The sequence below is a fragment of the Medicago truncatula genome, chromosome 3 (genome assembly GCF_003473485.1).
Source record: "Medicago truncatula cultivar Jemalong A17 chromosome 3, MtrunA17r5.0-ANR, whole genome shotgun sequence".
In the NCBI taxonomy this organism is placed as follows: Eukaryota; Viridiplantae; Streptophyta; class Magnoliopsida; order Fabales; family Fabaceae; genus Medicago; species Medicago truncatula.
In genome coordinates this window covers 48850283-48877580 of record NC_053044.1, presented here as the reverse complement: position 1 = coordinate 48877580, position 27298 = coordinate 48850283, and the positions used below count along the sequence as shown (strand labels likewise).

The following is a 27298-nucleotide window of genomic DNA, read 5'->3' as shown; positions in this document are numbered from 1 at the left end:
CGCTCCTCAATAAATAAAGAAAAAAGAAAGTTTAAAAAGAAATTGAAGTTTCTCTAACTAAAAAATTAGGTTGAATCAACAATATTATTCTTTTTCATTTAAATACTTACAAACAACAAAACCGTGTAGATCCTGTACGTAGGCCATCTCCTCTATAATTTTTTATTTTTTGTGAGAAATATGTAATTAACCAGACCCTATATATTAAACAACACCTATTGAAGACAAAGAAAGGGGAAAAAGGGCAACAAATCGAAATAACTTTAAGCTATTGTTTGGTTGCACGTTGAAATGTGGCAAACGTACGTTTGCAAGACTAAACGTGAGTCTGTTTTGCTAAATATGTGTGCGGCAATGTAAATCGATTATTACTTTTCTTCCCCTACTGTCCTTGTATATTTTCGGTTATTACACCATTTTCTTTTCTTTTTTTGGTCAAGACACCCTTTTCTTTTTATTAGCAATAGCAATGATAATTAAATATGTTTCTATACTTTGTAAATTAGTGCACCAACGTTATGCACTAATTATTTTTAAAAAATATTATGTTATTGCCTTTAAATATTTGTATTTTTATATTTAATAAATTATGAGATAAACTTTCAAAAGAAAACAAAATAAATTAAATAATTAAATTAATAATCTATTAATAATTTTGTCAAAATAATTTATAAATAATTAAATTTATTAATACAATAGAAATGAAATAAATTTTAATAATGCATACCCATTTTGGTAATTGTACATCCAAAATCAATTTTGATTCAAGCTATCCAAACAACATGAATTGATAAGAATCACTTTTACTTTAATATATCCAAACATAAACCAATTAAGTTCAACTCACTTTTAGGCAAAATCAATTCTATCAGAATCAATTATGCCAAAATCAATTTTCGCCACCACAGAACCAAACACACTAAGTAATTCATACAAAATGTGATTTTACTTTCCTTTGAGCTAGCCATTAAAAACATAGTTCACACTAATTAGAACTTTGTATATAACTTTTAAATGACAACAACTGCACCTAGCTTCCTACAGTTTGGAGTTTAAAGTACTATATCAGAAGCATTTTTTTATTACCACTGCATTAAGTGCAGTTGAACCAACTGCAGTTCGTACAACGGCAGTTAACCACAGTTCGTTAACTGAGCTGCCGTTGGGTTTATTTAGGTAAACTGAAGTGCCGTTGGGTGCATTACCATCCATAGATTTTGAAAAACACTCATAAGCAAGTACAGCAACAAAGTTGCGGAAACAAGTACTTGATTACATCCCCACCGAGCTTTTCACTTGTAGAACTTATGCTTCAGAAGATGTGAAGTCGGTTACATAATGAAACATGTTATAATGAACATACACAAAGCTACTTATAGGACGGTATGAAGTACAACTACTTATAGGACGGTATGAAGTACATGCCCATGTGATACAATCACGACAAGATAGTCTAGTCCATGTCCATGGCAAATGGAAAAACGACATCCTCCTCAAACTAGAAGTGTACATTTTGAAGAAAAAATTATAAGCAGCATCTAATGATCCACAGAGGGAGGATCATATGACATCAGTAAATAGACACTGCTATAAACATGCAAAAAGCAACTGATGGGCTTTGCATCTGGACATAGACCAATCATAGTGGTACAAGGACGCACCATTTCTCCACCACAAAACATTCCAGCCAATGGCACTCCTGGAAAATTCTCCAAGAAGGGGGAGCTATCAGCATTAAGACGCCCAAAAAATGATTCGCCGCGGCCATAACAAGCAAAAACAATACCACCGAAAACATTGATAGCATTGTCTCCATCATTCTCCGAACTCCTGGAATTCCTCCCCAACTTAAATTTTTTAAAGGAACCACGAACTTCAGTTAATGAAGCTAATGCAACATTAGGATCTGAATGGTAGAACTGAAAGATATCTCCTGTTTTGATGCCCATTCCATCAACATATAGATACTCTTCATCACCTCTGTCCAAAACATGAAAACTTATAGCTACAATAGGGATTAATAGACCAAGAAAGGATAGGTAAACAGGGGCCATTTAAGAGAAGTATAAAAAAAAAATCACACGGCTGAGCCTAAAGGCACCAATGGCAACAATTTGAATAGATGCCCTGGTTAACTTTGTGTTTGTAAAGCCCAATGATTGCTAGTAGAGTATTAAATTTATGGAAAGTGGAAGGGAAAAAATGGATTATTAAATGGGACATATCAAAGCAGCAGCGATAAAAAATAAATCTTCAAATGGCTATCACAATTTATCTTTCAAACTAGTACTAAATACTTTGCAATTGTCAACTTCGGCATCTCTTTCTTTTCTTCTTTAGTCCAACTATTCTCAATAAATAATTTGAAAAAGACTCTAAATGATAAAAAGAAGGTTAAATTGCATATTTGGTCCCTTACTTGATAAAAGTTTCGTTTTGGTCCTTTAATTTCATCTTCGTTTGCCAAATTAGTCCTTTCTATTAGTTTTTTAATGTCTAATATTCTTGATATGATATTAACCATTTGATTGCAGGTCTATTGTATCAAACCGTGAACCACCAACACCTGATTTTTTTTTCAATTTTTCTTCATCTTCCTTCCTCTTCCTTTTCTTCTTCATCAACTTTATAAATATTCATCAATCAAACTCAAAATAAACCCAGAAAAATTTATTTAAAAAAATCAAAAGGAACTCCTCTCATGGCCCTTCTCTCCCGTCTTCTCTCATCTCCCATGGCCTATCTCCTATTCATTTCATAATTTTTCCAGATTTGGCTAGTTACTCCTCAAACAACCTTGGTTTTTTTTGGTTCTGAATCAGCTTATAATAAATGAACTCTTTGCATAAGAAAAGAGAAGAAATCGAGAAAGAATTTACAAGAGTCAATTTGAATCCATTACAAGCCGAAAGGTTAAACCCACCAGTTTTGAACTCAAGGCAAAACCAAAAGAGGCAAAAGGCTAAAACATCAAAACATAACATGAACACAGAAAACCAGATGCCCATAAACTGAACACAAAAAACCTTGATGATTCAATCCTATGTTTTGGAAAAAGAAAAAAATACGACATAAAAGGAAGGAAGATGGTGTAATAAAAAATTTGGGAAGGTGCTTGAATAAAAATGGCTTTGGGAAGATGCTTGAATAATTTAGATGTGAATCAATTTTATGTTTTTTTTTCTGGGTTTTTGATGAAGGTATTGTGAAGAAGATGATGGAGAAGAACAAGGGGAGAAAGAAGATGAATTATAAAATAAAATAAGCTGTTGATGATCCATTGATAGATCTCATAGTCCTTCAAAATCCAACGGTTCTCTATTTCAAAAAAAGATCAAGTGGTTTAAATTGAAAACATTTATAAGGTCTATGGTGGACCACCTCTAATGTTGGTTCATCTTAGACATTTATGGTTAAAACATAACAGAAAGGACCAGTTTGGCAAACGTAGATGAAATTAAAGGACTAAAACGAAACTTTTATTAATTAGGGGACCAAAGTGAAACTTAGAAATTAATTAAGGGACCAAATATGTAATTTAGCCTAAAAAGAAAAGTTGCCCACCTATCATAAGTTGTACAAAAAGAAATAGAAAGTCCATGTATACAAGCATTTTTTACTTCCAGAATTTGAATAAGTAACAACAACTACAGTTGTACAAACAGCAAACATCAATTACCAAATTAGAAGATCGTTTCTAGCTCCAAACACTCAAAATATCGAAGCACAGTATGATATAATTATGCATGTTGCCCATCATGGCATGGTTTATCAACATAGCACAAGATTCACAAAAGTTAAATTTTTGTATGGCTGACATTAAAAAAATCAATAGGTCACCAAATTTATAATTTTAGATGATTTGAATTTTCACTTGATCGATCAGCTTATAAGCAACTAGAATTCATCACATATAACCTAATCTAGCCAAGACAAATTGATATCAGCTAATTGATATCAGCTGTTGAACATGGCAGTGTTGATGAGATAATTGGGTTAAAAGCCTATCCCCACCAGGTGGGGTCAGCCGCATGAAGCACATAACACAATAATATTCTAATCACGTAGTATAAAGATAGATCATTTTTTTTTAAGATAGAGATAGATCTTTTAAATCTCTCTTAATGGTTTGTTCTATATTTTTCATTGGCACCCTACCTCTAGTTATATTAGACTACCCTCCACCTCATCTATCCTCTTTATCAATTCTTTGGGTCTTTTCAATGCGTGTCCAAACCACCTAAAATGAGATTCTATCATCTTTTCTACAATAGGAACTACCCAACTATTTTTCTAATGATTTCGTTTCTAATCATATCTCGTTTTGTGTAAGCCTAGATCAATTGCAGTGTTCTCTTCACAATACTTAGTGTATTCAATACCATATGGCATCACAGGTCTTACAGATATGTGGGAAAAAAAATTCCTAGAGCATAGGTTGTTTTATTTTTTGGGTTCAATATGTTTTTGGTCCCTATAAAATTGGGACCTTTTAAGTTTGTTCTTACTTAATTTTAATAGTTCTTTTAGTCCCTTAAAAAAAATTCTGCACTCAGTATTAGTCCCTCCTCAATTCAAATTTGTTTTTTATGCTTAAACTCTTGAGTTTTTGAACAATTTTTTGCATACGTGTTAAGAACATTACTAAAAGTTCCTCTGCAAAAAATTGTCGCAAAATTTGATTTCTACGTCCAGATTTTGTTAATTTTATATTTAACTTTTACCGTTTTAAAAAATTCATATTTAACTCATTTAATGTTAAAAAATTCTAAATTTTAGTAAATGAACCTTTCATAATGTTCTAAACTTGTCTAAAAAAAATCGTTCAAAAATTTAAGAGTTTAAAGATAATTAAACAAACTTTGTTGTAACAGGGACTAAAATTAGAAGTAATTTTTTTTTGTAGGGACTAAAAAACCTATTAAAATTAAGTAAGGACTAAACTCAGAAGTTCCCAATTTTATAGGGACCAAAAACATATTTAACCCTTATTTTTTTAATCACAAATTACAACTGAAAAATCCCTCTATTTCTTACAACCCTGCTTGGATCTGATGGTTGGCATCTCACTCTATCTTCCTGTCATTTCATAAATAGTATAGTAGTCATATACATCAAGTTATATGGTTAACCCGTGTACATGACAGCACATTATGTTATTAGCAGTTAGCTTCTATCATTAACGGTTAGTTTTTGTTATGCTTAGTCGGCGAATTAGTTAGCAGAGAGTCAAAGACTCTTCATCCCATATGACCATTACACGTACTCAGTAATCAATTCAATAAAAACCTGAATTTTTTTAGTTCTCTTTCTCTCCTTCTCTCTCTCTCTCCTAGTTTCAGTCACAAGTCTGAACTACCTTGAATTCTATCCCTAACTTTTTTTCTATTTGCTATGTCTTACTTCAACTTAAACGACAACATCTCCGAAGAATTCATATTAACATGGCATTAGAAGATCTACAATCAGAAAAGTTAAAAGTTTATATCATACCCCACAACGCCATGATATGCAATACAAGTTCTTGGCATTGGCTTCTCTGCTCCAATGGAGACTTTCCTATGCTTAGTCACCCCAATGTACAACTCAGGAGGCTCAATGTGATTCTCCAGCTGCCAAATTTTGGAAAGTTGGTGAGGAAAAAAAAACATAAATAGCAATAAAAGGAAAAGAAAATAATAACCACAAGCACAAAATTTATATCACATTAGTTTTACAAAACATTGGAATGATATTTACAAAAAAAAAAAAAAAAAAATTAACAGATAGCGTCAGTCTATTATTTTCATCTTTTCCACAACATTTAGCAGTTTGTCGTCACATTTTCTGAGGTCCATCATGATCAGTATCAATAGAGATACATGTTATTATTGCTTCAATAAAATATGCTACTGAACAAAAGAAAACCAGCCAGATTACAGCCTAGGCATGTTTAGATGCTCAACCAGGCTATTGACATATGAAGTTTTATCTTCATTCTTCAATTACCTTTGACATATGAAGTTTTATCTTCATTCTTCAATTGCCTCCAAACAATTTTCAAAATCATATTGAATTATTCCATAATCATCAAACAAGCGGGAGAAAAGAAAATGATTTTATCTTTTAAGATAGCCCGCAATAACAATGTGCATTTCCACTTGTTTTGAATCAGTAATTGGACTAGTGTTATTAAAACTGACTTGGATCAGTTGGTTCAACCAATGTTGTGGCGGATATCGGTGGAGGTTTTTGCCCAATTTTGGCCAATATGGCAGGATTTTTTGCCATAATCCGATTCGACAGCGCCACAAAGCAGCCGGTATGGCAGGATTTCGGCTCTCCGCCATGGACTACACTAGGTTCAACCAGTAAAGCGGTCTGTAACTAAGTTGTGTAAATGTGACATTTGATTTTTGTAAAGCACAACCAAGCTCTTGAATACCAATTTGATATCAAGGATTTAACTGATCTCATTCTCCTAAATACAATATTGATGATTGTGATGAGTGATTAGTAAGGGATATGAATGAAAATGACGAGCACTTTGTTCCGCTATTCGGGATTGACAACCAAGGATGTTATTCTTACCACTATTTATTATTTGATTAGTAGAATTTAGACTTCGTCTCTAAACAACAAAGCACCTCATTCTCTACTATTTCTTGATGAACCTCACTTTAAAGTTTATCCTCGTATTTTTTATTTTAGTTGTTATGTTCATGATCATACCTCAGGTCTTGATAAGTTGAAGGGTTGTGTTATATATAAAGTGTGCATTTCTTGTTTATTCTCGAGTTCAAAAAGGATACTATGTTATTCCTCTTCTACTCATTGTTTCTAAGTATGAGCTAATGTAACTGTCTTTGAAGATACTTCATTCTACATCCCTGTTACAATAGTCTGTTTCTAATCTATTACCAATTCCACCTCTTATTCCCTCTGATCCTAACTTATCCATCTCCAATACAGCTGTATTATCCCCGCACAAGTATTTTTGTCGATCAGGTGAAATCCAACGAACCTTTCTGTAAATGATAACTTTTGACTAGTCCTTAATAACTTAAACTTTTTACATTCCTCAACAGTACATATTCCTTCCTGGAACATTATTTTGCCTTAATGAAAGGAACTTGTAGGTGCCAAAAATAAGAAATAAATGCGCACCAAAGTGTTAATATCATGAAGAATAGTTTGACCATCAAGAGGTTGCTGATGCCCTTCCCTTTTGGCAGTTAGCCATGTTGAACAATCGGATTTGTTTGTTCTAACTGAAGCTGCCTTGTATCTGCCACCAACAGGTGAAACACCATTTGAGAAGGCAACATGAAATCTAATATTTCCTGCAGCAAAATCAATTAGGAATGAAGATGAGTGACTTACAGAAAAATGACTAAAAAAAGACATAAACAAGCCCATGTAACACAAGAAACAATCATGGCAGTAAAAAAACATATGCAGGACAGGGTATTATTCAACATGCACAAACACAAAAGCGGGACCGAGAAGAATTGGAAGCAATACAAAAAAAAAATATAGCAATAGGTAACTTTCTAGACTAGTGGAACTTCCCCTATATTGCATGAACACAAACTTAGTCACATTTGTATCATATCCGTATCCAATACTGATTTCCGCCAACATCTCACCTAGATCCCTGTCGCAAGAAAAAAAAGCAATATACCCCTTCCCGGACCCTGCGTATGCAGAAGCTTTGTGCACCGGGCTGCCCTTTTATAATGGAAATTTCTAGAAGTGTCCAACAAATTTGAAAAAAATTCCCACTTATTTTTTTCTTAAAACTGCCTTGATTAACTACATAAATTTATCGAGGAAAAGTTTAGATTATTTATAGCCAAGTTATACATGACTTGTCAATCCTGATATCCTTTGACGGTTTGAATCTCAGAGGAATATACAAAATTACATTGTCCATTAACAAGATACAACGACATGCACTGTAGCAGTTGCATGCATTACATTGGAATTATGTGGCAAGAGCGAAGAAAAGGGGATCGAGAGGTACCAGAAGACCTGTTTCTGTCCTGAGCAAAGACAAGAGCAACAGCTTCTATGCACCCTTTACTACCACAGGCGTGTCTAGAATCATTTCCACATCTGAATACAGAGCATCCTCTTTCATCGCCCACAACGACTGTGTCCATAGGCATGGCATAATCTGAAATGAAACAAAATACAGTCAAATAAGACAGAAAGTAAGCATGTATTTGTGGCAGAAATGTGTTAATTAAAGTCATGTTCTTTCCAATTAGAGCACTAACACAAAATAAACAGTCGTCCCATCTAAGTTTAAGTATAAAATTGTCATTATGTATATCCCATACTTGTTTTGTAACAAAATATTACAGGCAAAGCAGTCAATAATAATATCTCCAAACTAAATAGAGCATTGTGTATATAAACTGTTGGAATAGTTTATTTATTTTATCATTTAACACAATACAATTGTAGAGATAAACCTCAAATATTCTAATAAGCATAACATTTAATTTCCGATTTTTTCCTTTCGAGTAAATAAATATGTATTCAAGAATCACTAACCCAACTTCTCCATGACCAGTTTCATGTCACTGCTTGCTTCCTGTGCCACCAAATCAAAATGTTAGGAACAGAACCAAGATTGATAAATTAACTATAAAAATAAAATCAATATCGGTAAATAAGTGTGATTGTTAACTCACTCCAAATAATATAATCCCAACAGGGAATTGGTGACCAGAGACAGAGGCTGAGTATTCCTTGATATCCATTGAAAAACTATCAACGCATGGTTCTTGAGGTGTCTGGTATCAGAAATACTATTAATTAATAACTTCATGAAATTAAAAAAAAAAAAAAAAAAGAATAAAGCATCACATTATCTAATTCTGAGGTGAGGGAAGGGTATTCCTCTTGCTAGTGGTGAAGTTTTAAAAACTGAGATCCTTCTTTGAATCAGAAGGGAGAAGAAATCATGCAATCATAACACCCGGAGATTCTATGAGAAATGTAAATAAATATTTAAAAGATATTGCTATAAAAATCATTAAACTTCATGCATTAACAAAATCATATACTTAAGCCCAGGGTTAGCAGTCAATATCTAATATAATTATTTTTTGACAACTTATAAAATAATACTAAATTTCAGTTTCATTTTTCTGCATTTCCCTTAACTTAGAACACACTTTCACGTCTTTATGATTTTTTAATCTCCATTCGCACATAGACTGCCTTTGTAGCAGCAAATTTCCTCAAGCTTGAATATTTCCCTTTACTCTTATACTAAAATCTACTTTCCCCCCTGTAGTCAGTAGTAAATGAATATGTATTACACTTTAGTCCATTTTAAATGTGATGATAAAGAGGATAAACTAGTCATAATGTTAAATAAACAATGCCAATCTTTGGGACTCTGCTACTTTTCAAATTGAGTGATTAATTTAAATGGACAGTTAATTTCTTATACTGTTATCTTTGCTTATCTATTAACACCTTAGTTCAGTCAGCCACCTCTTGCCTTAAGGCATTACTAAAGCAAGTTGATAGCTTAAGGGTGCCTTTTGCACGAGACTACCTTACCTTTGGTAGCAAGGTATTAATTAACTAATTAATCTAAAAAATGTCTTACTTTTACTTATTAATTTTCATAGCGAGCAAAGTCCAAATTTTTGAATAAATTTACTACCTTTGCTGGTCGTATTAACGGTATAGCTTCAACTTTCAATCCTGGCAAACAGCCAATTGTCAAAACTATGCCTTCATTTATATGTCTCGCATATTCTTCATCGTCAATGCCACTAAAAAGAGCACCCCATTTCACCTACACAGATCATCCTCACTCAGATTTACACATGACTCTGTCAAATCTCTACAACACAACAGAAAAAATTATCAACATCGAACCTCTTTAAATTCATCAGTAACAGCATCCCTTCCAATAATACCATTATTCACCGTAACAACCACCGGAATATTGAACCCCACTCTCCGCTTAACCTACACCATTGGCATTAAATCAGTTGCATAACACAAATAATACTCGCTTAAAAAAAAGTTGACATTAATTAAATTTTTACAAGCCTCAGAATCTTGCTCGGATCAAATCCACATCCAATATTGACAATAGCAAAATAAGGTCGAATTGGCTCAGACAAAACCTTATCAACAACTTCATTCACCGCATCCTAGTCAAATAGAAATGAAATTCAGATTAAAAAAAATCATTGGAAACCCTACAAAATATTTAAAAGTATTAAACCTAGCTGTGCGAGTTCTATTAGGACTTACGCGGAGTGAAGGATTGAGAGAAAGTGCAGAAGCTAGTTTTGGACGAGAAATGATGCGATTACAAACGGAATTCCATGATTTGTTAACGCAAGTTGCAGAAGCGAAGGATATGGCAGGAAGTCTGGTGAAAATGTTGAGGAGAAGATCGTCGCTGAGGACGTTGATGCCGGTGATGGGATCGATTGAGGATTTTCCTTTGGAGCTCGATCGCGATGATGATGAACACGGTGGTTCCTCCATTGCTGTGGTGGTTCGAGTTCGACTCGTCAACGCAAAATGCGGTATAGTTGCATTTGCAGTGTTTTGATTTTGCTTTCGGACAAAATGTACCGAGAAAAAGATGATGATGACGATTGTGCATATGGGTTTGGATCGCTTTTTAGGTTTGGCGTTTTTTTATTTTTATTTTTATTTTTATTTTTATTTTTTTTAAGGTTTGATTCCAGTCCTTGGAATGCATCGTCTCTACCAAGTTAAACTGACTATTATTTTTTAGCTTAAATACATTTTTGGTCCCCTAACTTTATCATAATTGTGATTTTAGCCCCTATTGAAAAAATCACTTTTCAGCCCCTTAAGTTTTCACTTTTTGGTCTCTTTCAAAACAAAACAAAAAATTCCCTTTTAAGTTTTCACCTGGGTTTAATTACCTTGTTAAAAATATTCGTGCATTTTTTGTTGAATCACATTTGCCGAAGGAACTGTACGTGAGAAAGAAACAAAATCCCATTATGAATATTATTCTAGTTTTTCTTTTCTCCTCATGATAGAGATTAAATTTCATACATTACTTTCTCGGTAAGGAAAACCACCATAACTAAGTAGTCCAAGTGCAAAGAATTCATTCAAAATGAACTAACAAAGGGTGAACACTTATGATACTTATTAAAATTTTCTATTCCCATTGATAGGGAAATAGTTGAGGTGCATCATTGCCTTGTGATCCATCAGAACCCATGTTATACAACGAGGAACAATGATCACTCTCACTTCCATTTGGGACCAACACTCCTTCCATGGACTCAAAGCTATTGTTACCATGCAGACTCAGTCCCAAGGGCTGCATATGGGACATTGAATGAGGTTGCTGCACCATTTGATTCAAACCATTATCAGGTATGCGCGTCTGTGATGATGACAGAAGAGAGAGAGCACAAGGTGACTCGTGTACTGAAGTTGCTAAACTATCACAGAACATTTTGCTACTTGTCCTAAGAAGAGGTGCGGTTTCATTATGAAGTGAGGGATTGTTGTTGTCATTGTGTAAGAATTGAAGCTGTTTCCCTTCGTAGGTGGTTGCAGTAGAACCAAGAAAATGATCTTGTTTATCAACCACATGAACTTGCTGGTGTTGGTTGTTAATGTGAAGTCTACCACTTTCACAGGAAGATATGAGTCCGCTACTCCAAGTTGAATTCACCATGGTAGTAGAACTTGAAAAAGGTAGCAACTGGGTGCCTGAAAAGGTATGGCAGACATTGAATTACTTGTACTTCAAATAAACTAATTAATGGAACGATTAAAAACTTATGAACATGTGTTTTCATATGACCAGACATGTGGAGAACGTGATACGAGTAATAAAATAGTGGGAGCCCTAAGGGATCTTAGATTAGTCTCATAACATCTTAAAATTTAGGTTGAGAGTTGAGACTAACTCAATCCAACAAAACTAACTCATAAGATGTGTGGATATCCTTCACTTACATAAACAAAATTCAAGTCATATCTCTTTTAATTTGCACTATCAATTATTTCCTTAAGGATAACATGAACTAGAAATTTGGTAGACACAATACCGCAAAAGGACCGAAGTCCACAAGAAAACCTCAATCTAAATTACTCGCCCATTATATATAGGTAGGAGAGCGTCGTAGCTTACATACTACATCGAGTACACTTTTATTTACTCACATAGAGACTCCTAAAATTGCTACCTCTCTAAAAGTCAACATTCACGATGGCTTTTACTCTACCGGTTTATCCCAATGATAGACTTTCTCTCTTGAAGGTTTCATTCATCTATAAATATTCGGTGGAGTACCTTAATTCACTCCATAAGTGAAAGAATGCAACCCCTACCAACAATATTATATTAGTGGCCATTAGATTGCCATGAGCACGACAGAGACATAAATGGACAAATCAGGCGCACTAGTCCATCTAAGTGCATTACGTAATCACATGAAGCTTCTTGCTCATCTGATATATATTTCAGTATCTATGTGGGGATCTTTAGGTAACGCATGCAACAAATCAAATCTAGGCATATATGCAAATGGGTCCACTCAGGATAAAAATGTGGTTGGAAATAACTAAACTTATTAGAATATAAACCACAACTTCTAAGATGATATCTTAGCTAAAGAAGTTAGTGTTTGGTTTCTGCTATTGAAACACTCGAGTCATGCGGAGGGCAATCCTTACTTTACTTTACTATCCGGTTGTGTAAAGTTGAGTTAGGTCCAACCCAAATTTTAATAAATATAACTAAAAGGTAACTAACCTTGGTAATTGGACAAAAAACTACCAGCAGGTCGCGTGATAGGTTCAGGTTGAGGTTTTCTTCTCCTTCGGTTGTGTCCATCTAAACGTTTCCTACAACTTCTTTTTCTTTCATCAAATTGCTCCAGTGAATGAAACCTACATAAAGGAAATTAAGATTCAGGATTTAAGGAACTTCAACCAACATGATGTCACAGACTCACTTGTAACTTGATGTAAGAATGTGAGATCCATCGAGTTTAAACACAAACATGGATCTATATGTAAATTAAAGAACAATGATTTTAAAAGTAACCATATAATTAAACTATGTTTTTTGCATGAGACTTGCATGCTATGAAACACTTATGAACACTAGACACAAACTGACACGTTGACACCAATTATAATTAATTTGAGAAAATCTTATAACTAAATGTAATCTGACACCAACTCGTGTCAGATATCGGATATGACTTCAATTTGAAGTGTGAGTGTCGTATAAACTTGTAAATGTATGATAGAATAAAATTTTAAAGTGGAACCTGCAGGTTTCTTATTTGTTGAGAATCTTTTTGGTTTAAGAATAAAAAAAGGTTATTAAGATGCTAAAGATATAGCAAACAATAGTACTTAGGAAGCCAACATGAACAATGGAATGGAAGCTAACATGAACAATAGATAAGGATTCAAATGCATATACAAACTAATAGAAGAAATTACAAACAATCTAGAACTATTTTAGAAATGTACATAAATTTTGTTTTCTATCACTCTCTCTAAGTTAGTTCATAAATTAGTATTCCCTCTGGTCACATTTATAAATAACTATTTCCTTTTAGATTCATTAAATAACTGATGTATCGGGATAATATTATAGTCCAGATATATCAGTTATTCAACGAATCTGAAAAAAAACAATATTTACTTATAAATGTGACAGGAGGAAGTAGTCATCAAACAAATATAAGATCTGCCAATTTAGTCATTGCTATAAAATGTTGGAGACTAATTTGACGGATTTTCATTTACTTTAGATAATAAATTGACTGGTTTCATATAACATGTGGACATCTATTATATTATATTTTATAGTTTAGGGATTAAATTAATCGTAAATATCAAATTTAAATATAGGATATGATATACTGATGATGCATATATACCTGCTACACTGTTGGCAGAACCTTTGTTTAAGGCCACAAATTGTAACCTCTGGAGTCTTGGAATGAAGTTCACAAACCTTATGACGCCTATGATAATCTCTACAATTACTAAGATCAGAATTGCACCCATCCACAAGACAAGAAACTGTCAATGTTGTATTATTATTCATAGCTCTAGCTCTCTTAGAAGATCCTGATGAAGAAGTAGGTGTTGCAATTTTGGAGACAACAACAGCATCATTAGACAAAGGAAGTGGTGATTGATCAGTGGCAGAGTTCCCAACCTGACCAAGCTTCAAATCAACAGAAAACTCCCCTTTCATTTTATAAACTCCAAATCTGTTTGATTCTTCCATTGTTTCTATGTTGGGTAATGTTGCCTCTTCTATACCCCCAAATCCCAAGAAGGTGCTTTCAAATTCCACTCCATAATATTAATAACAACAAAAAGTAAAAATTAAAAATATTAATTAATATCACTTTTCAGCTATGCTTCTTCAAAGTCCTTCTTTGTTTGGTTGGTTACCTAAATATCATTCACAATTGTTTGAAAAACAAAAAAACATAATGAGTAATGACCAGTAGCATAACCATATTGAACTGAAATTAAGAATCCAAGTAAAAAAATGTCAAGTAACAAAGTTCCAAAGACACTGGAACCTTAAATTAAGGTTACCTAACATAATACAATGAAGCAACGACAAAATACAAAAATAGAAAATAAATAAATAAATGCTTATTGAGAGAGAGAGAGAGAGAGAGAGAGTATTAGCTAGCAGACAATAGCAGCAGAAGGATGCTTACTTCTTCCTTCACCCACCACTCGTTGCCTGACATGGATTCTGTGAGGGAGGGTACACTGTATTGTTAGGTGAGGGTGAAAGAGATTCCTTTAAAAACCATACATGAAATGAAATTGTGGATCACAGGATAATGGATAAGAGATCAGAGGAACAGTGTTAAGGGGGCCTGGATGATATGCTTCTTGTAACAAGTTCAACCAAAAATATAATTTATTAATATTTTATTTTTGCCAAATATAGGGATTCTTCTTCCCAGTATGTATAGTAGCTTGAGAGAGAAAGGAAAGGAGGATGAATATAATAGTATTCATATACTACTTACTATCATAGTCATTCATATTTTTTCATCATATAATAAGGACAGCCTGTTGGTTGCTTTCAACTTTTATAAGTCAGTACTTGGGAATGGATGCTCTAGACAAAGGCATGTGGCATTATGTTTCACATTTCATGGCATGTCTTTCCCTTGGGCTTTCTCATTTTTCTTCTTTTTTTTTTTTCTTCATCAATTATTATATATATATACTTATTAATAGTGTTAAATGTTAAATCGGTTTTACACAAAAAAAAAAATGTTAAATCGGTTTTTAAGTCAAAAATCATAAGTTTTTTTCCGGTCAAATAACCTATTATTTATCGAAGCTCATACATTTAAAATATGAAGATGTGAGATGTCAAGTTTCGAACTTCAACCTCTATATATACAATAGTATTTTGCAATATTCCTATCAATTGAGTTATGTTCACATGGACAAATCATGAAATTTTTATTTTGAAATGAAAAAGTAAGAGATTTAAAAATATTAAAGTACATGTAGATTGGTTTGGTATGGACGACTTCACAAACTTGTCGTTCAATTAAAAATAATTTCAACTAAATGGATTCATTCTACACTATGAAACCAATTTCAAACAGACGTCAAAATGCAAGTCACGTTTAGCAGCTTCCATAAATCAAGGTCACATGGGCATCGGAAGTGATTTGAGTATTGGAAAAGCTAAACCAAACATACGGTAAATAACATCAACATATACAATTCCCTAAAAAAAACATGAACGTATACAATTATATTCACGATATAAAATAGTAAAAAAATTCATTAATTAAACAAAGGAGAATGTTAAACACTGTCATCAGACATTGGTTAAACAACAAAAACAAGTAACATTTTTATAAAAAATGGTGTAAATATTACTTAATCAAAGTCAAAAGTTATATTTTTAAGACAAATATTTTATTAATAGTTTCTTTAACCATTGCCTTGAGGTCATTGGTTAACAAGATCCTTAAACAAAACATTGATAAAAAAGAACTTAAAGCAACAAATAATATATTAATATATCAACACAATATTGCATACTAATTGTACAAAAAATAAGTATTGAAATCCATTTAGTAAAATATATATATAGTTTTGCTAGAAGACACCTTCATGAAAGGTGTCTTTTAACAACTCACGCCTTAAGGTGTGATTTCCACTGTAACTTTGTTAAAAGACACTTCATAAAAATTAGTTGGTGTCTTTTAGCAACGCACACCTCAAGGTGTGATTTCCACTTTTTAGTTATAATTTTGGTAAAAGACACCTTCATAAAAATTAGTTTGTGTCTTTTAGCAAATGCTCATAGAATAACTTGCTAAAAGACACTTTCATAAAAGGTGTTTTCTAGCAAAACATATATATATATATATATATATATATATATATATATATTGAAATTCATATAAGTGGTTGCATTAACTTTAGTTCAACTTTATAATAAATACATGGATCGAAGTTCGAACTTAGACACATCCCACTTTTCATAAGTTTCTAACAACTAGTTACTTGACCAAAAAAAAATTATTTTGAACAAAAAAAATTCGCAATTCCATCCTATTTTCATAAATGAAAATACTAAAAGAGAACCAACAATATTCATTTTTCTACATATATATTTTTTTTTTTATCAATTTGCTATTTTTATTTCTAAGACCGGTGTTCAATTTTTTTCCTCCAAAGTTTCAAATTGCAAGTGGACCCCACACCCTCTGTCTGCACTGAACTTATAGTGGCCAAACAAAAACACTCTAAATTTGAAATCCCATAACCTACCATCTCAATTCATTTCAATAAAATAATATGAATAAAATTATTCGAGATGCTGTTACTAAAGTCTTTCTTAATCTCATAAATTGTGATAGACGTGTTGGACTATAAGAATGAAAGAAAAGAAAAAGACATGGTTGCATGATAAAGGTAGTGCAAGTAAAAATTTCCAAATATGTTTAGTCGTGTCTAATGGTTGTGGTGGATTGAAGTTTGATGCCGGGACGCTAATGATGACTGTCGTTGGTGGGGACTTGTAAGTAGACGTTGGTTATTAATTCTGAGGGCTCCAAGATTAGATACTTTGCTTATTTCAGCCACAACAAGCATTGAGACCCCAAGAAACTTTCATATGCCCGAACACCTCTACCATGTGCTCATTTTTACTCCTTATGTCTTCCATCTCCCATACTGATGTGAGTTGTAGGGACTACATAATAATCACTATTTCTCGGATTAGGTTTCTGTGCACTCGAAAATCGATGCAGTTGTGTAGATGGCATACTCGAAGTTGTTCGATTAAGATATGACGGTTCAGATTTAAATTTAGAATTTTATATTAATCAAAAATTTAAAACCATCTTGATATCTAAATCGTTTGATTTTGATCAAACGGTTTCAAGATAATAATTGCTGCATAGTCGTCCTAAACCTAATTTAATTTCCTATTTCTCACTCTCGTATGATTCATGTTATGGGATTTCTCAATTTTATACGATACACTTAGATGATAATTTTTTATTAAAAAAATGAGGGTTAAATATGTTTTTTGTCCCTATAAATTGGAAACTTCTAAGTTTAGTCCTTACGTAATTTTAATAGCTTTTTTACTCCCTACAAAAAAAATTACTTATAATTTTAGTCCATGCTAAAACAAATTTGTTTAATTATCCTTAAACTCTTAAATTTTTGAACGATTTTTATAAGAAAAGTTTAGAACACTATGAAAGGTTCATTTACTAAAATTTAGAATTTTCTAACATGAATCGAATTAAATATGAATTTTTTAAAACGACAAAAGTTAAAGATTAAAAGTAACAAAATCTGGATGTAAAAATCAAATTTTGCGGAGAAACTTTTAGTAATGTTCTAAACATGTCTGCAAAAAATTGTTCAAAAATTTAAGAGTTTAAGCAAAAAATTTGCGATTAAATCGTGTTTTGGGCCCGTTTATTATAGTTGTTTTTAAATAGACTTTTGCAGTATAATATATTTTTATTATAATTTTTGTAACAAAGAAGTTTTTAAGGAAAGTTTTAAATAAAAAATTAGTTTGAATAGCTTATCTTAAAATATCATTGTAAGTATTTTATCATTTTGTTATAATTTTGTTTCGGATACTAAAACTTTGGAAAAAAGTCTCTAAAAAAAAGCTATTTCAAATAGTTTTTTCATAAAAATTATTTTTTAAAGATGTCATTTTGAAAAAGTATGTGATTTTTACTATGTAAAATCTCGAACAATGAATATATAAGATAGTGAATGTCAAAATCTCTTTTTTAACTTATATCAAATAAGTTTGAAATAACTTCTACCATTTTTTATTAAATTTCCAAAAAATCTTTTTTTAAAAATACAAAGAAAAATCCTTCTTTTTTTTTTAAAAAAATTTATAACATACGGGCCCTCTATTGTGAAATAAAATAGATTGTGAAATTATTATTTAATATTATTCGTATTTAGTATAAAAAATACACTGGAATAATGTTTCTACAAATGTGAACACTGCTTAATGAATGGCAGATATACTATGTCTGTGTTGCTTCGAAAAAAACAATACGCGTGCAAGTATTTATTAATGGAACATTCATATCAAAATAAAACTTCTAAAAACCAATCCATATGAATATTGTTAGCATTTCCGGAAAATAAAAATTCGGACAAAATCGATATGAATATTTTGTATCTTTTTTTATGTCAAGGATCTTTGTTGACCGTTATACAACCCCCACATAAGCTGCAATGCAATTGCAGTGGTCGTATGAACGGTCAACAATGATTATGACACCACAAACACACCTAAAAACTACCTAAAAAATTAAAAAAAATTGAACAAAATGTAAGAAAGGAGGTGAAGTGAAGAATGAAAGAAATTGTTGAAGATCCAAACCTTTTTATAGCCTTAAATCAGTCATAGGTCATAAGTACAGTCAAATAAAACGTGTTCCACAATCAAAACCGTCCAAAAATGCATTAAAACTCCACTAACCGGTCAAACCTTTGATGTGTTGCCATAGTCGAAAAACTACTGAGGGTTTCTGGATTATATAATCCGGAATGCATGAAGTTTGTCCGGATTATAAAATTCGAACGACATCAGACCCTATATTTGGTGCTTAGATAAAAGGAGAGGGTCGTGTTAGACATCAACATCTAATATGAATTTTTTTTAATCTTTATGACATAGACCAAATACATAACAATGTGAATGCTAGGCCATTGTCCCGAAGCAATGCATTGTATGACTAAAATACGATGTTAAATGAGCAAGAATTGCTACTTCATCTACTGAATGCGATGAAAAGTAAGCAATGGTTTCCATATCGTCGTGAACATGTGCAGCTAAAGAAGTTAGTTCCTAAGAGGAAGATTCATTTTGGAACTTGGAATGTATGCACTCTTACAAGAAAAATTAGGAATTTGGTAGACATTGTGACTGTGAGGAGGATTAATTTTATGGTTAAATAAGTTAACTGTCCCCTTAAATATACTAACATTTGATTTTAGTCCCCCTAAAATATTCTTTAGGCTTTTAGTCCCTCCAAAATTTTTATCTATGAAATTAGTCCATACTTTTTAGTCAACTCATATGCTTTGTTAAAAATATCTATTTATTTTTTTGGAGAGATTGTCATAATTTTCTACCCATTTCTTGAAAATTTCATTAAAAAATATGAAGGTTAGACATGAGTTGACTGAAAAGTAAGGACTAATTTTATGGATGGAATTTTGGAGGGACCAGAAATCTAAGGAATATTTTAGGGAGACTAAAATCAAATGTTTGTATACCAAGGATGACCATCTACTTATTTAACTCTTAATTTAATTTTATGTTCATATGAGAAACTAAGTGGGCAGGTAAAAAGGCGAAATAATTAGATGATTCACAACTAAATCGAGAAATGAGGCAGGCATTATTATGGATAAAGAGTGAAAAATATATACTACCTCCGTCCCTAAATATAGGAGCCTTTTGCCAAAATTGCGGAGATTAAGAAAGTTTGTTGTAGTATTAAATTTGTATATAATTACTATTGTTTTTACAATTTTATCCTTAAGAGAGAGAGTAAATTTATGTTTTCAATATAATATTTATCGTTGATTGAAGAAAAAATGCAAAATAAATAAGGGTATGTTGGTAAAGAAATAATTAATGTACTTGGAAACACCAAATGGGTCTTATAAAAAGAGACAAATTATTTTTTCAAAAGGGTCTTATAATTAGGGACGGATGTAGTATATTGTAGATGTTAAAATGACATGAGATCAAATCATAGCCTTAAAATTTGTAGTGGAGCAAGACACCTTAGGGTAAATTCATCCTGAATTATTCGTCGGCTTTTGATCTTACTATAACTATTGGAGTTGGGCCAGAAAACATATCTATTGAAGTGTCTTGGGGTGGATGTATTATGCGGCTCTTCAAGAGACCCACATGGATTTTAAGTAATCAAATAGAGTGTGTTGAAAAATATGTGTTGCTAGCATTCTTTAAGCTTTTTCCTAAAAACAAACGAGTTAATTTTTTATTTTTTTAAGAAATGTGAATCTGATGATTATTTTGACTAGCAAACAATTATTTCAACAGAAACTCTAAATTAATTAATTTTTTTACTAATAAGTAGTACTATCTTGACAAAGTAATTATTTTAATTTGTTATTAAATAAAGTAATTAGTTTAATTTTGTAAAAAAAAAAAAAAAAAAAAGTAAGACCATTGTGCTTTGACAGTTGACACTACTTGGGTCAAATATCTCTCTCTCCCAATTAGGTTAAGAAAAATATGGAAGATTCTTTTTTTTTTTTTTCGAAGAAGCTAAAAATATGGAAGATTCTAATAATCTAAACTAATTATTACGAAAATTTATCAGATTTCTTTAAAAAAAAGTAACTCAATCAGTTGTTTTTGTGCTCACTCACTTTTCAAACAAATTGAGCCCACTAATTTGATTTCATATTTGAAAGAATCCTACACCATCATGAGATTTAGATGAGAGAAAGAACCAGAAAGTAGTCATGGAAAAGAAAAATCAAAGAGAGAAAAGCAGAACAGTAGAACAAAAAGAATCGACCCCACACTCCACCGTGAAAAGCTTCAAAGAAAAAGGAACACGAACAAGAGAACTTCATCAGAAATACAAGAAACTAGAACAAGATTGGAACGCGTTTAAGGAATCAAGATCAACAACTTCACGAAAATATCGTTCCCCTTTAAACATCGCCACAAAACCTATTTTTCAAAACCTAGGGCTAGAAATTAATAACAGCATTATTTCTCCTAGAGAACTCATGTTTAGTCTTCAAAGAGATTCTTCATCATCAGAAGAAGAAACATGGAAGAATCATGATGTGGCAGCTAGAGAGACTCTCCAAGAACGTAGAGAAGCTATTGAGAGAGGAAAATTGAAGGGCCGAAGACTTTTTGATTCAACCATGGAGAGTGAGAGTGATGATAACGACAACAACATAGGTCAAAATTATGAAGTGAGGTCAATGTCTTTTTGTTACTTGGAGGATGAACATGAGCATGAGAATGAATCGTTGTCTTCTTCTTTGTCTCCTATTGGTGATTTTGTGGACAAGGATATGATGACTAACGTAGCAGATATTAAAGTTGGGAGTAAGTCTAGGTTTGCTAATGGAACAAGGTATGTTGTTTTCTTAGGTGGGTTTGTTGCCTTTGCTTTGCTTATGGTTGCAATGTGCATTAGTTTGGGAAGAAATTTTTGGGGAAATGATTTCGATGTTATTTTGGTTCCAACTTGAATTGTTTAAGATTGTTCTAGTGCAAAGTGGTGATTTTGTTGCAATTTTAAAGTGTATTCATATAACTACGATGGTTAATTATGATTTTGACAATCACCAGGAAACAAATATGTAATTTCAGGATTATGGTATAAGGTTCAAGCATTTAATTCATGTATTCTTATAAGACATAAAAGCATATACATGGATTTTTTTTTTTTTTTTTTTGAGAGAATATACATGGATGATATTTACTCTTTCCAGATTAATTATTTGGTTTTTTATTATTAAATACATTATTTGCGTCTTTTGGTGTACTTGTTATTAGAATATGAGTGTCAAAACCTAGTATGTCTAACTAAGTTGATTGGGCTCCAGTGGCAAGAAGCTCATTCGGATGTACCCGGGGAATATCGGGTTCGATTCCTAGAGGGAACAACACTCGGCCTGTGCGCATGCCTCTACGCATGAGCCGGATTAGTCGTTCACCTTTAGTGGGTCGGAAACTGATGCGCAAGCCAAAAAAACACATTAAACCTTGCTTAATTGCTTTGTCAATGTAACAAAGTGACTGGTAATTTGTTTCTTTGCCGTGAAGTAAGGTCAATGTTTTTTTTTTACTCGGATGATGAACATGAGAGTGCATCGTTGTCTTTCTTTGTCTCATTCCATTGGTTATTTTGTGCACAAGATTGGTGGCTAGCATAGCAGATATTAGAGTTTGTAATTATAAATCATGTTCGTTAATGGAACAAGGTATGTTGTTTACTTAGGTTGGTTTGCTGTTGTTTTGGTTATGGTTGCAAGGTGCACGAGTTTGGGAAGAAATTATGGTGCACGAGTATAATTTATTTTAGGGAGCTTCAATGATTTTTCACTATGCAAAAGTTTGATGCCTTATTATATTTGAATTGAATTCAAGTATTTTGTTTTAATGTGCTCAAAGTGTTCAACAAAATGCCTGAATGAGTAAATTTCGTTTTTCTTTGTAGTAGATATGGATAATGAAGATGTTGGTAGGACACTACATGGTAAGAAGTCAATGGATGCTTCCGTTCGCATAGAGCAAGTGGCAAACACTCAGGCAAGGACACGTGGTTGGAGCGAGGGACCAAAATGCTCTTGTTCACAGTCTCACAATGAAAACAACATGAAAACAAAGAAAGGCAGAACACATGATTCAGTCATTGTATAAAAACTAATTCAACCTTTGTGACAAGGAACCAGGAAGCATAAAGTACATAGAGGCTTTGCAAAGTAACTAATAACCCAAATGAACACATTAATTAAGAACTAATAACCCCTGCTCTCCAAGAAATATATTTCAAACAAAATATCTAAAATTATCATTGTAATAAACTATTACTTCTACCAAAAAAAAATAATAATAATAAACTCGTACTATCATTGCCAAAGTTATTTTATGGTCACAACTTTCATTCTGTTTTATATAATTATGTCTTTGTTCGATTCACGTATCTTTAAATTTATTCCTACTGCTAATTAACATGATGTTTATGTCATGTTTAGCAAATGAACTGCTTTTTGAAAATATTAAAAAAAAGTCTTGTTCTTATAATTAAGCATGTGTTCATGTCAAAAGAATTAAAATTATGCAGATTTTCTATGTGATAGGAAGAAATATGATTTACCTGTTAATTGATTGCAATTAAGCGAACTTAACACTGCTTGTTGATATGATTGTTATGGAAAATCATAAAGTTTAGAATAAAATTCAAGTGAAGTGTAAAAGAGGAAATAAGAGAACCAAAATCGTGTTATGTCTTATATAACATCGTCTTGTATAACAGCTGCTGTAAAACACCGCAATTTCTGTAACATGTCGTTCTGAAGTTATGTCCCTAACGAATCCGGATTATATCTCTCTAACATGTCGTTCTGAAGTTACCTTCCTAACTAGTTCGGTATATATATACCTTTATGTTGTATAAAAGGCCAAAATTGGTATTTTAGGGGGCCTTTGGAGATTTTAGGGGAGCTTAAAACGCAATGTTCGTGTACAATACAAAACTCAATTTGTTCCGCTAATTTGTCCCGTTCCTTATGCATTGGGTCGGATCACACCCTAATCTAAAAAATATGAGGACAAAATTTTGTCTAAGGCCATGATCCGATTAAGAGAGAGACTAAATCCAAGTTTCATTTTCGAGTTGTTGACTAGTAAAGATAAGTCTCTTCGAAAGACAAATTTTAAATTTCAGAAGTCTCTATTAAAATTTTGGTGCCTTGTTTATTTATTTTGTTTAATAGTATAATTTAATAACGTTAATGTATGAGTAATTTGCTGATTAATTTTTATTTTTATAAAAATAAATTTTTATGTATTATTATTCTGTAAATCTGGTCTTATTATCGTATACTCCCCGTCTTTAATAAACACATGCTTCACTGGATTTTATCGGATCAAGGGTTGGGGTCGAAAAAATTGGCTCAAATTAGAGTTGGGGAGGTGCACACAACCCAACTTAACCCATCATCCATATACCCCTAATTAAGAACACACATATTGCTTTGATTAATGTAATAAAGTGATTGATAATTTGTTTCTGCCGTGAAATTGAATTTAAAACACATTTTGTTGAGGGTTTTGATTGAAATGAAATGTAAACTACGCAAAATTGATCATAAGTAGAATAAACCTAGATACAATCAAATTGATCATGAGTTGGATTATTCACATCCATATTTTGAGATCGACACTATTGTTTAAGAGAACCATAAACACACTAATGATACACATATTTTTTCAGAAGTTAACGAAACGTATGTAAAAGTATTTGTTGAAAGATATCAATCTTTTAAATAGATCTCAATTGCTTTTAAACATAAGGTTGTGGTTTCCCTGAAACAACGGATCACCTCTTTCTAGGTTGTCTCCTGTTTGGCCGAGTGTGGTGGTGGCTTGGCATCGATTTTGTCCCATCTGGTACTATTGAGGAACATTTTGTTCAATTTGTTCATATGGCAGGTATGCCTCGATCTTCGTATTTATTTTTTAAGGTAATTTGGCTGGCTTGTGTGTGGGCAATTTGGAAAGAGAGAAATAACTGAATCTTCAAAGGTGTGCAATCTGATCCTTTTGCTCTCGGTGATATAGTGAAGCTGAATTCCTTTTTATGGTTGAAAACAAATCAGCCATCTTTTATTTTTCTTTACCACGATTGGTTTCGACACCCTCTTCTTTGTATGAGAGTTTCTTTGTACTCTGTTTAGTGTTTCACCTTTCAGCACGTCTTATGCAGGGTGAATCACTATTGGTTAATATAGTATGGCATTTTGATTTGTTAAAAAAAATAACTTTAAAATAATTAATCTTTGTACTTCAAAAAAATCATATTTTTTCAATGGTTACATTTATGGCGGTGAGTAGTATGCATGAGCATTAACACGGCCGTATGGAATAATTATCGGCCTTCGCTCTATGTTCGAAATTGGGTCGTCGTATTACATCACTGCCTAAACTGACCCATAAGGTCACAACATTTGTGAACACTACTAATATGCGTTTAGGCACGCCCATGCCTCCTACTCTCATGGTTTGAGATCTAACATCTATGTGTTTCACTAGTCCTTTTATGCCTTCTCTATTTTGCTCCTTGTTTAGTGTTGTTATTCTTTTTTCTTTTTTTTAATCAGCAAATATTATTAAACGACATCTCCGAAAGACGCGAGGTATGAACGAAACAAGATACAAACGGTGCCGCATATAGACGGTACACCATAACCACCAAGATAAACCCACCAAAACACATCACCACCTAAGACGGACACCTTAACAGAAACAAAACACTGTAAACACAATATCCACAATCATCCATCGTCACTACTCACCCCCAACGAACACCCCACAAAATAGAACTCCCAAACTTCAACACCTAAGTTGCGCCACATTCGAAAAGCTCATAACCGAATGAACATGCAGCTTCCACAACCTCTCGACCTCCGATCCATCGAAAGAGCATAAAACAAAAGCCCAAAAACCAACTTAAATCAAAGAGCTGACTCTCGATCTCGAATCAAAAGTGATCGGTCCACCAGACTTTAAATCCAAATCAGCAGGGCACCCCTCGCCTCTGGTGCACATGAGAAACACCATAGTGTTGTTATTCTTACTTTATATTTTCATGTAAGTATTCATAGTTTGTTGAAGAGCCTGGTAAGTGTGAGGGCTCTTGGAAATATATTTTGCATATAATGGATGGTTTGACTTTTCCAACCTCTACATCTTCTTTACACTACAAATGACTCCCAACTATGTGGTTTGATTGGTTAGATATATATGAGACATGAAATAACCTATAGTCAACTTGAGTATACACAAGTCAATTAGAAATGATGCATGATCGAATGAGATTGAAATTATTCCTCTTTTTTTTCCTTGACTATTGACTATGTGCGAAAGAAGTTCATATGATTGTTATGATTAAGATGTTGCATAATGATTAAGAAGCTCTATGTGCTGTTGCCGTGTACTACTTGATTTTAATAGTTATTTAGTTATATATGCTGATTTTAAATTGTGAATTAGAAATGCTCAATACAAATATGTACAATTTAATTGTGCCCACCTAATCCTAACATTAGAATTAATGGAGATATTCAAGCTTTTTTGTTATACAGCCCAACCTAATTTATTATTATCATCTGTTTCTAGTTTGCAGCATCTAGAAAGTTGATTTCATTGGCCAAAGTGGAAATTATACTTTCGTGTCATCTCCATTATATTTTTTTTGAAAGAGTCATCTCCATTATATAATTAAATATGTAGAATAAATGTTCATATATGTATTATGGGGAAAATAGGACATGACGAAATATATATTTAAAATCTTATCCTTGGGAACCTTTTTCGTAAGGATCAACCATTTTTTGTCATTTCTCGTTGCATGTATATACATGATCAAATTCTTAATTTTTTTTATATATATAATAAACTCTTCAAATCTTTTGATTAGAAATATAAATCATTTTTTATAGGTCAGAAAAATAAAATTTTGATTAATGGTCTAATATAGCTGGGAGGGCTTAACAGCTAACAAGTGAACCAACCATATGTTTACAAGGTGATCATATATACGTAACGCAATATACACTTTAGACTTTAATCATTAAATCGTGCTAGCATGCAAATACAAATACAAATAAATAAATTATTCTTTAATATTTAGCCCATGCTATATATCCTTATCTATTTCGTGTGATGGTTTATGAATATCTCCAATCTCCATGAAGCCAACATGTAGCCACTATATAACATCCAATTATTCCATTGCTTAAGCTAAGCATCAATCATTCACGTCATATATATTATTGGCCTTATTCGTCATCGAGTCAACTTTATTTTCCCAACTTTAGACAATTACGTATACATCTTTTGCCATAATTATGAACGTCATGAGTTTTGGCCAATTGTCTAATTTTGTTGCCAATTCATTTGGAATTTTGTTCTTTTTCCGTGTGCGTAAAGGAATATCAATAAGATGAATTAGTGAAGTGATGC

The 27298-nt window shown here is 32.4% G+C and overlaps 3 protein-coding genes across 3 annotated transcripts; 1 reads left to right on the top strand and 2 right to left on the bottom strand.

Moving 5' to 3' along the window:
• Positions 1–1400: 1400 nt before the first annotated feature.
• Positions 1401–10671, bottom strand: LOC11431237 (F-box/LRR-repeat protein At5g63520). The gene is made up of 10 exons (XM_003602748.4): positions 10270–10671; positions 10059–10166; positions 9886–9978; positions 9668–9802; positions 8682–8783; positions 8542–8581; positions 8006–8158; positions 7147–7322; positions 5494–5612; positions 1401–1980 (listed from the first exon to the last, which is right to left on the bottom strand). The coding sequence occupies exons 1-10, from the start codon at positions 10507–10509 to the stop codon at positions 1539–1541; spliced, it is 1608 nt and encodes a 535-aa protein (XP_003602796.2). The 5' UTR covers positions 10510–10671; the 3' UTR covers positions 1401–1538.
• Positions 10672–10977: 306 nt separating this feature from the next.
• On the bottom strand, positions 10978–14678 carry LOC11431176 (squamosa promoter-binding-like protein 13A). Its single transcript, XM_003602747.3, is given in 4 exon segments — positions 10978–11727; positions 12776–12912; positions 13920–14313; positions 14316–14678. Coding segments are annotated over 4 exon segments (1128 nt in total). The 5' UTR covers positions 14350–14678; the 3' UTR covers positions 10978–11164.
• A 6279-nt stretch (positions 14679–20957) lies between these two features.
• LOC11431174 (uncharacterized) lies at positions 20958–23227 on the top strand. The gene is made up of 2 exons (XM_003602745.4): positions 20958–21680; positions 22773–23227. Exons 1-2 carry the CDS (start codon positions 21049–21051, stop codon positions 22780–22782), a joined length of 642 nt encoding a protein of 213 aa, XP_003602793.3. The 5' UTR covers positions 20958–21048; the 3' UTR covers positions 22783–23227.
• The last annotated feature ends 4071 nt before the right edge of the window (positions 23228–27298 follow it).

Coding starts and splice junctions, on each gene's coding strand:
- LOC11431237 (XM_003602748.4), bottom strand. CDS start 10,509: ATGGAGGAACCACCGTGTTCATCATCATCGCGATCGAGCTCCAAAGGA. Junction 9,803..9,885: donor TTACTGATGAATTTAAAGAG/GTTCGATGTTGA, acceptor TGATCTGTGTAG/GTGAAATGGGGTGCTCTTTT. Junction 8,159..8,541: donor ACTGGTCATGGAGAAGTTGG/GTTAGTGATTCT, acceptor GTTTCATTTCAG/ATTATGCCATGCCTATGGAC.
- LOC11431174 (XM_003602745.4), top strand. CDS start 21,049: ATGGAAAAGAAAAATCAAAGAGAGAAAAGCAGAACAGTAGAACAAAAA.